General features: G+C 32.6%; 1 protein-coding gene across 4 annotated transcripts; it reads left to right on the forward strand.

The window, feature by feature from the left end:
- Window positions 1-2,762: 2,762 nt before the first annotated feature.
- On the forward strand, window positions 2,763-10,837 carry LOC138711901 (uncharacterized). Of its 4 annotated transcripts, none has more exons than XM_069843198.1 (6): window positions 2,763-3,436; window positions 5,762-5,918; window positions 6,019-6,433; window positions 6,535-6,657; window positions 6,874-7,081; window positions 7,355-10,837. In XM_069843198.1, the coding sequence occupies exons 1-3, from the start codon at window positions 3,305-3,307 to the stop codon at window positions 6,189-6,191; spliced, it is 462 nt and encodes a 153-aa protein (XP_069699299.1). In that variant the 5' UTR covers window positions 2,763-3,304; the 3' UTR covers window positions 6,192-6,433; window positions 6,535-6,657; window positions 6,874-7,081; window positions 7,355-10,837. The 4 variants fall into 4 exon arrangements, with proteins under 4 accessions (XP_069699299.1, XP_069699300.1, XP_069699301.1 ...); XM_069843199.1 differs by having other exon boundaries at window positions 6,019-6,269; window positions 6,532-6,657; window positions 7,355-10,836; XM_069843200.1 differs by having other exon boundaries at window positions 6,019-6,269; window positions 7,355-10,836.
- Window positions 10,838-11,106: the final 269 nt, after the last annotated feature.

Raw genomic sequence — 11,106 nt, forward strand, 5'->3', positions numbered from 1 at the left:
GTTGATTCGACACTGTAACACATATAGTTTCTTTATTATTCTGAACTTGCAGTAACTTTATAAGTATCGTTTATATTTTAAACTTTTAGGACCATATTCATAGACATTTTTAGCGCGGGCTTCCGGTGGATGATCAGCGAACTAACGTTTTTCGTATTCATAAACCAGTGTTAGCGACATGATATGATATGAATCCTGTACAAGTAATCAGTTGATAACCGGGGCTAGTTTAGCATACTCGTAGCGCAGGCTAGAGAAATGTCTATGCATAGCATCCTTAGAGTTTTACTAATAAAAGTTGCTTATAGATATGTTAAACAATATTATAGTTTTACACAGAACAAGACGTGCACAAGCCATGTATATTTTTCTTACCAATAAACGCTATGTAGCTGACGTTTTTCTATACCTGTGTTAAACAGTATACGTCATAACTTCATCATTTGATTACGTCGTAACTCTTTCTCGTGATATATTGACTGAATCTTGTTCTATTTGTATAACCCAATAATCGATATTACATAAGTTCATGTAAGATCGCGAATTCTTTAGAACACAAATCTCACACAGAAAGAAATGATAAAGAGGAAGAAAATACGATCTCCAAATAACACCAGGTAAATATCATCATACAACAACTCTTTAACATTTTCTCAGTATACAAACAGAGTAATAATATTGAAGGATATTTATTTTGTTTAATTACAAAAATATGCTTGCTTCAAATAGGAATACAAATAATTTGACAGTTTAATACACTTATTTTTGTATTTCGAACTTGCAGTAATTTGACTAATAACAAATAAATGAACAGTGGACACAGTGACATGGAAGGAAATAGACGTAATGTATAATGTAAAATATCATAATGTAAACATATTCAAAAATATAATTACAATTCATTACAAAACAAAATAGGAAATAAGTACATACAGTCCATTATGACGTTTGTACTTTAAATTTTAAAAAATGTGTAGGCCTACTTCTAAAACAATAGTTGCATGCTTTTTAATAATCTAAGCAGTTGCAATATTATTTATTAAGAAATCAATTTAAAAAGATAAACAGTAATGTTATTTTTAACAATACGATTACTTTGGCTCCTAATGATTGTTGTTCTGTACAAAATAATTATAATTTAAACATTTCTAAACTGCGAATAACAAAAGAATAGCAAGTGTTAGAAACAAATCATTCTGTATATAAAAGATCTACTTCACAGAAAACAAGCGTCATTCAAAGAACTTTTTTATGTACACACGTGCTAATATTAACTATTTGATGTTCATAATTATTATTAGGGCCTATTATCATAGACTACATGGTCAGAGTTGACTTCTTGTGTTTATTTATTAATAAATCTGTTTTACTAGTCTAAAGTTACGCTCGGTGGAAACACTTATTCGTGGAATGGCCAGTATTCGTTTCACAAGTTTTGCTGGAGATACTAGACTTGTTTAGTGATCTTTCCACCAATTTAGTATGTAAAAAATGAAATAAGCATAATGTATAATGTGAGATATAATAAGTAAATAAATCCAAAATAATATTACAACTAATCACAAAACGTAAAATTAAATAACTATATACATTTCATTATAACTCTAAATGCATTCCCCCAAAAACAGTAGCTATTCATATACAGGGTAGAAATGAAATAACCTTGCAGATTGTACGAGGCGATAAGGTTCACTTAAATGAATAGAAAAACCTATATTATGTTTTGTGGTTAAATGCACGGTTATTATAAAATTGAGTTGGAAGTTTCAGCAGTCTGGCAACATCGCTGCTAGTTGCACACTGCTTTTTCTTCTTGTAATACAGATATAAGACGTCAACGAACTCAGGTCTGTCTCCCTAGGTCAAGCATGTCAAAGTGAGCCATAGATAGTATTTGTCATAGCTGTGGTTCGACTTTTCTACAGTGGCCAGATGATTGACAACTCACTGAGAGTTCAATTGCTGGAAAATTAGTTGCTAGACTCTTGTAATAGTAAACACACTAAAAGCATTGGTTGTAGTATGTTTCAGAAGATATATTTTTTGTTTTGTTTTAGTTTTACTATTGATTGAGTTTACTGTTTTTTAAGTGTGTCATTATTGTAATATTATAATTCAGTTTTCTAGTGTAAGCAAAAATTACAACTTGGTAATTTGTGGATAGGGAAAGTTTTTTTTTTCTGCAATTCACGCTTTACAACGTCTGTAGTTTCACGCTGCATGCTGTTTGTTCCTTTTGATGATCCATAGTTATAATATCTGGATGGTACACTGTGATCTTCATTTTATACGCCAGACACCTCCACCCACAGAGAGATCGAATCAACTCGAATACTGAGGAAGTACACAAGCAGATGTACTGCCTATAATGCCAGGCGTTCAGTAGCACTATGTAAGTTTCTTCTTTTACAACCTGTTTTGCAGGATTGTAGTGGATATACTGTAGTTGACTTACTATGTTGTTTGTTGTTTTCTAATGCCAGGCGTTTGACAATAAAGTCATTTGACTTCTTGCACTCCAATATTTTTCAAAGATATTATCATGGTCAGCCATTGAAGCACAGATTTAGAGGTGTTCCGAATCCATTTCTTGGTTTGAGTTGCACAATGGGCAGTTAGGGGACTGATATATTCCAATTCTATGCAGGTGTTTGGCCAAACAATCACGGCCTGTTGCCAATCTAAATGCAGTTGACTTACTATAGGCCTAGTCACTGTGAACAGAGAGTAACTCTTCAACATTATTCGGAATATTACCTGAATATAGGGAAGACCAGGTAACTTGATACCCTAAGGGTGAAACCTAACCATTTTTCCCCCATTACTACAAATGCTAGTGGATTATGGTGATTTTCTAGTTTGAAGGTTGAATTTTCTTTTGCCAACTTCGTTTCGAATTTCGATACTGACAAATACTATAAATGGTAGTGATTTTGTAACTGGTATGTTGGCAGCTGAGGCAAATATCGACAATATTTGCCGGTACTGGAGTTCCATGACATTAAAATTGTACTAGATTTCTCAGCCGGTTACTGGAAGATAGTGAAATTCGAACTTATTAATAATTAATTAATATTAGTATTAATATTAATACATAATAGTTATTTTATGTGTTGCGTTGTGGTTATAATTCAAGAATAGTCAGATAAGTACGAATAAATATAATATACTTGGGCGTGATAATGCACGTGGGTAATGGATAGAAATATTATTTCAAATTTTAATGAATTTCTTTCGTGTTTAGATTTTTATTACTATGTCAAAAAAATGAAATAGTGTTGCAGTGACTCCTCCAAGGAAGAAAATGTGTGGCATTCAGAGTACGCTTCAGAAATCTGTAGTTCACGTGTATAATGAGTTGAAGAAAGAAGATAATGAAGAAGGAATTATGTTAACGGAGACAGCAATTACAACCAGAATAGGAAAATTATTAGGAGTAAGTATTCTTAAGCATACATTTCAAAGTGGTATTCAGTTTTAGGAGTTTGCACTAATAATTTCATGATTGTGGTCAAACAAAACAAATTTTTAAGTTAGGCCTAGATGTTTAATCAAGTCAGTGATTTTCATATTGCCAAACTAAGGCCCGGTTGCAGAAACACCGATCAAAATATGATTGGCGATCAAGGAGGGTTTGATTGGCCATCAGTTCTATTTCTGTTGCAGAAAGAACAATCAGTGTTTGATCGGAAATCAGTCTTCCATCAGATTTGATCAACAGATTTTTGCTGGTTAAGTCACTGATCATCGATCAAGCAGGCTATTTATGTTGTTCTGTTTATAATGCAGTATTATATAGTAAATAGTTATAGCGTAACAATATTGTTTTCGACATAATGGATTCTTCTGATGAAGAAATTTTAAATGAAAAAAAAATATTATTAAGAAGAGGGCGTTTCCGTGATAGACATGAATTGTTTTTATGTATAATGACAGAGAATTTGAGCAAAGATTTAGGTTAAGTAAGGATTCCTGTGTTTTGTTACTTTCAAAAATTGAAACAAATATATGCAGACAGACAAATCGAAACCTTCCACTTTCTCCTATGAACCAAGTTCTAATAATGCTGAGATTTTATGCTGTTGGATTTTTTCAGGCGGTCTTGGGTTATCTTGTTAGGGTCCACAAATCAACTATTTGCCGAGTAGTTAGGAATGTCACGTATGAAATTGCTTTGTTATGGCAGGGTCTCATAAATCCCCAAACTTCAAATAGGGAACGATTTGAAATCCAGAGAGAATTTTCAGCCATGTCAGGATTTCCAAGAGTAGCCTAATATTGGTTGTATAGACTGCTCACATCCCCATCCAATCACCTAGTTGAAATGATGCCGAACTTTATCGAAATAGAAAAGGTTTCTTTTCTGTGAATATACAGGCAATATGTAGTATACACCATCATTGAAATTCTGGAATGTTGTAGCCCGTTTGCAGGGTTCTACACATGACAACACAATATTTTTAATGAGTAGGTTACGAGCTCCATTTGTAAACAGAGAGATGGGAAATGGAATTATTTTGGGTTATGGAGGCTATGCATGTTCCAATTTCTTGTCGATTCCCCTAACAAATCCCACAACAGAAGCCCCCTCACTTTTTTTTTGTTTTCTTCATATTCTTTCACTATATTGTAGTCTATATACAAATAGAAACCGCCTGTTTCCTTTCTACAAAAAGCAACAAAACAGCAAAACATTCACTTGTTTTCCTAGTCACCGCCCACTTGATGCATTCCTTTCGCGACTTTTAAAGAGCATCAAATTGGCTGTGGTTGCTAAATAGCGCTGTTGTCAAATGTATTTCTTTCTTAAATCACCAATTAGTAAATTGAGACAAGTTGATTGGAGATTCATGTTTGTGCAACGCAATGAACAATCAAATAAATCAGACATCAACTGATTGGCGATCAGGGACTGATTTGATTTGCGTTTCTGCAACCGGGCCTAAATACGGCTAAACTCCAGAACATGGATTGCACCCTTCCCCTCTACCCCCACCCCACCTACCATGCAACTAGCTACTTTCCTTGCAGACTCCTCCCTCTCTCGCGTTCTCACGCTTCATCTCGCTCCGTCCGAGACACGCGCCACCTCGAAACACCATGGCGGCCACTGACGATCTCCGTAAACATCGCGCCGATGATCCGACGTGTAACACATGATGAAAAAAGCGGGGTATCGGGGCTGCAAGCCCCGATTATGATTCAGTTTTATATAATAACTATATAACATACTCTATAAAGCATAGGAACGTTGACTCTGGCTGAATAATTTATTCATGACTGGTCTAAGTAATATTAAATATAGTGTTTCTTCAGAAAAGCTACCCCACCCAAAGATATAACACTCGAGAGGACGAGGACGCACTACTGGGAAACTAACCATTTCTCTTCGTCATGAACCTCTCGCATGTTATATTGGTAATTAGTAACAAGTTTGAGGGAGGGACTACAACAATGCATTAGAATATACAGGTAAGTGTCAAAGGATTTTTGTGCTGAAAGTATTTGTTTCTGTGCACTAAAACCACGTGTTCATCACTATGTAAATATCACAGAAATCAATTAAACAAAATAAAATTATGCCTTCTTTGATGTAGCTTTTCTGGAGAATTACCTAAATATTAGCCTACTTAAACCTATCGTAGACCCAACCTAACATATTGATCATTTTCTATTCATATAGCTGCAAATGTTGGTATCATGCATGAATTTTATGATATAACAATTTTTAGAAGTGTTATGTTATTGTTTGTTATTACAGCTTGGCTTTACTACAGCCACGAATGTGAGAAATTCACAGAAGGGGACCCCACTTGTGACACCAGGAAAACATAGACTACGTAAACATCCAGTGACTGATGCTGATGATTTTACGAAAGATGCAATTGCGAGATTTATTTATGACAAGTTACATAAAGGTAGGGAAGTTACAGGAATTATTGTGTTGATTTATGCAATGTAATTCTGATATTAGTCATATGTATAAAAATATGGCATAATTTTCATTTACTGTTACAGGGGAAGTACTAACAGCAGCAAAAGGTCTGGAACATATGAATGATGATTATGAAACATATTTATTTAGAGTATCCTTATCATTGGTGAAAAAAATTTTGAAAGAGATGAAATTTCTATGGAGCAAAGGGGATCCTTATACACATGTACCAGAAAGTGATGTTATTCGTTTTTAAGAGAATATATAAGAAATGTGGAGCGTGAGAACCCTAAACCCGTAGTATTCTTGGATGAGACTTGGATTTTTATGAATGGTAAATTTCAATGTATTGTGAGACATTGAGTGATTGAATTTTTTACTAACAAATAGGTTAACACTTATGTGGAATATGAAATTGCAATTAATATAGGCTACTAGTAATGAATTCAAGTGGGAACAACATGTTTTGCAATTAATAGTTTCATATTATAACTAGAGGTTAGTTATAAAATTCTTGAACGGTTTTCCTGTCTTTAAAATTTTTGTGTCTCTTAGAGTGTCAATGTGAATTGCTTGTCTCTCTCTGTTTTTTTAAGTAGGATCACCCACTTATTCATGAAATAAACCAGGTGAAGTTTCCAGTGACATGAATGGTGTTATTCATAGACCAACAAATGAGGGTGGAAGATTAGATGCCGGAACGAAAGGTGGATTTATACTCGGTAAGTTATATTGATTTATATTTTACATAAATTTGGCAAGAGTAATTTTTTAAATCAGGGTACAAAAATATAAAAATTGGTGACTAAATAAAAACGTGGGAAAGCCTTTCACCAAAGAGGATCTCATGTCATGTTATGTTATGTTTTATTTTCTTTATTTAAATGCTGTGAATTCATGTGACGTAATTATATGCCCAGGTATAATTTTTATTGCAGGTGCTGATTTAATTTTTTCATGCAATTGAAAGAAAAGTCAGGACTACCATAGTGCTATGAATAGCCCTGTAGTTGAGAAGTGGGTGCAAACACAGTTGTTGACCTGAGAACATTAGGGCAATGCGTTATTGTCATGGATAGTGCTGCATATCATAGCAGACTTGTGAAAAATCAGCCAACAACAAAATGGAGGAAAGAACAGCTACTGGTGATTGCAACTGAATATAATAGATTTGTTGTACTAAATGATAAGAGTTGATGGTGTGAAATCACCTTTTGATATTATATTTCAATATTAATTTCCATACTTTGCAGTTATTATTATTATTATTATTATTATTATTATTATTATTATTATTATTATTATTATTATCATTACTACTACTACTACTACTACTACTACTACTACTACTACTATTGCAACCGTTTCTCTTATTTCTCATAATTAGGCATACTTATAGATGCTACTTTTTTCTTTCAGGTGAAATTGAATCTACATAAGAATCCTAAAACAACAGAGCCTTGCCAATTACTGTTCTGAAGCGGCCTTGTCTTATGTGTTGTGTCTATATACAATTAATTCTTTCAGTTTTTTTTCCCCCTTTAATCTAATGAAGTTGTTGGTTGATTGATACCAAGTGTTCAGCAGTTGATGTCATTTGTTATCTTGCACTCCAATATTTAACCAGATGATTGAAAGCTGTGTAAAGTTAAACAGTCAAGACAATGATCCATATCTTCATTGAGATTTCAGAAATGGCATGGGGAGATTCTGAAATATCAGTTCTTTGTAAATATTTGAGACAATCATGGCCTGAGATAATATGAGTACTGCCATTGTAGATTTTCATAGAAGTTCAGTTATTAAATTAGGTGTATTGTTTTTACTATGTATTGTACTATATTTTTGTTTCGCTTAATTGATGAATTATATATGCTGTAAATTGAATAGTAGACTGTAGGCCTATAGCTTAACTGATGAATTGTATGTGCTATAAATTAAATAGTAGGCTGTATACCACAAGTGATGAATTGTTTATGCTTGTAATGTGAAGTAATTTGCATGATATTTATTATAAATTTCTGTATATTTCAACTGATTGAATTGTTTATACTTTTAAATTGAATTAACTTGCTTGCTATGTATTATATTTTATAGCTTAACTGATGAATAATTGTTTAGGTTTGTCAATTTAATAATCTGAGTGCCATGTACTTCATATTTTTAGTGGAGCCACCAATGTAGCTTAGTCGGTAGACTCGTTGGCCTGCAAATTCAGAGCTGCACTCGAGGGTAGTTTGGATCCCCCATTTGGTCTGATTAGTTGGTTTCTTCTGAGGATTTTCCTCCATCGTGGAGCGGATGCCGGATGGCCTATTGCAATTTTTTCATTTGCTTTAGAATCATTCCGATTTTTGTTACCACATTGTCATGTTCTGATCTTGTTATTCTTTTAACAGTGTGGTAAGATGCAGGTATAGATAACCTTACAGTAATTTTGCTACCTTTCAACTACCTCATTACCTCCCACTCCATAAAGTTCATGGATCCACAGAAGTACCAGTCGTCGATGTAATTCGACCATTTTGCTTAAAATATTAAAACACTGTAAAATATTGAGATTTCATGCTGTTACGTCCAATACTGCAGCAAGAATATCTTATTTTGAGTCTGATAGTATGACAGCCTTCTCAGATTTATGAAGTTGATACTGGAGATTTTGTAAGCTTAAAAGTGTATCTAAATTTTCACTATCAAAATTAGTCCGTGTTTGAAGTTAGTTAGTTAGTTAGTTAGTGGCGTTTAAAAAGGGCGCGTCAGCTACTATGGCTATTTGCACCCTTATCTAAAATCTTTCACTAAACACAAACACAATACAATAACCAGAAAGTTTAAAAAACTAAAAAGCATTGTCACGGTTAAAATGGGGCAAACAAGTGTTTGAATATAATTCCCTGTAAAAGGGAATATACTGGTATTGTACAACACCACTACATCTATGGCTTGGTAAACAGGATCCATCTATAAAAAATACTGTATGTAGTCACTCACTGACCAGATCATTTATCGTTTCTAATGATTTTTAAAATGTCTGGAGAAGTATCACATTTCTTAACATCATCTGTTAAAGTTAACTTATATACTATTCATTTTCAAATAACTTGGGATTGTGTTTTATTAGTAAAGTTTCCCTTGATTGAGCAAGTTTGAGTTCTCCAAGTAGAGTCAAAAAGTCTGTTGGGATTTTGGCTCAGTTTATTAATATTTGTGGACTGTGATTTTTTGTTCTAGACAACCATATTATCTGCAAATGATGAGATTATCATAAGACCTATTTCTTTAGTTAGACCATCGACATTAATATTGGAAAATGTATTCCTGAAAACAACAATGTGGGAAGCCCAGATGAATCTGTCTGTATTTACATATTTGTGACAATGAATCAAATAATCAAGTCACTGACCCAATGTAACACTTTATCATGGACACCCTAAGTTTGCAATTTCTTAAGTGATTTATATTTACAGAGCCATATGATCCTTGAAAATAAATTAAAATTGCTAAGGTGTTTTGTTTTCTGTTTAAAATATCTTTAATATCTTGACTAAAATTTAAAATCTGTCCATTTGTTGAATGTAATTTTCTAAAGTCAACTCAATAAGATGAAAGTTAGTTACTAGATTCCAGGAACCAATTCAATCTATGAAATCATCTCTTCCATAATTTTGGCTATCATACTGGTAAGTGTTATCTGTCGATAACTCGAAAAGATATTAGTTGAATAATTGCTTTTCAAAATTGATGTTATGATAGATTTTCTCCAGACAGATATTGTATTTTAGTTGAGATTACAAGATAAAAGTAGTGAGTTTGCTTGTTTGCCAACATATTTAAGAAAATCAGCATGTGTATTGTCTGGACTTGGAGATGTTTTGGGTCTTATGTTATTAAATGAATAGTAATATTCAGTTCTTCATTAAATATTGTTATATAAAGTAGATTGTAGATTTAATATTTCTTTCAGTTTTTCCTTAATAGTCTGACGTACACAGATAAAACTAACACCCACACCACCAACTAATCTAATAGAAATTAAAATATAATTAAATGTAGAAAAAGTAATTAAAATTATAAATACACGTAATAAACTATACCCCCTAATTTCAACAATATACTATTTTATTCCCTTTTACAGCTTGTAGATAATTATTAATTATAGTTATTACTTATTAGCATAATATTTATTGAACTTATTGGCTATTTCACTTCGTTTGAAAGATGTTATTGTGTACAAAAAGCATTTTTTGATGATCGTTTCATGCTGTATGTTGTGTATAAATCTATGATTTCTGGCCATCTGTTCTGTGTAATCCATCTTTTGTATAGAATTAATGAAATACTCTTTTGGTAGTAATTATTTTATTAATTGAGTATTTAATTTTCACCAGCTCACATTTCTTGAATCATTTGTTTTTTCTTATTTAAATTTAGGACACAAGAGCCAAAAAGAGACTTCACAGTTATGTATCATACATTTTTTCAATGACAGACGTGGAGTTCCAGAAATAATAAGTGTAAGTGTAACATTATTAAGCAATTTACAAACAAATGAAATCTTTAAAAAGGTATCTAGAAGTGAAATTACTTATGGCTTTAAGGACCAAAATTATTTTTGTAAGTTGATTTATTATTATTTCAGTTTTAGCCTAGTTGTATTATCCATTTCCTTACTAATTTCAAAAGATAATCAGAAGTTCATTCGAATTCCAACCAAAAGTCAATTGGTTATTAATTTATCTACCTTTAGGAAGTACAGTATATGTACGCTGGAATCTTTGAAGTGAAGTGACAATAATTTAATTGGTCTTGGAACAGATTTGATTCTTGAATATTATATACTATACTTTTTTTGTTGTATATTTACGTCTAGTAACCTATTAATGCTAATACTAATAATAATGTAAAGGAATAAAAGAATAGAACATAGCAATACATTTCTCATTATTATTGAAACTATTTAGAATAACCTTCCAACATTAAGGTAAAGTACGGTGAGTAAAGAAGTCATTCAGTACATAGGATCGTGATTTTACTACATGTGGTCATATCTGGTAACAGTTGGCAACACTGACAAGGCGGAAATATTTGCTGTTTGGGAACTGAACTTACGTGATCCTCACTTATAGTCTGCATCTAAGATGCTGTTGTCCCTCTGTACAGTCGTTGGGATG

This window comes from Periplaneta americana, chromosome 13 (genome assembly GCF_040183065.1).
Source record: "Periplaneta americana isolate PAMFEO1 chromosome 13, P.americana_PAMFEO1_priV1, whole genome shotgun sequence".
Lineage (NCBI taxonomy): Eukaryota > Metazoa > Arthropoda > Insecta > Blattodea > Blattidae > Periplaneta > Periplaneta americana.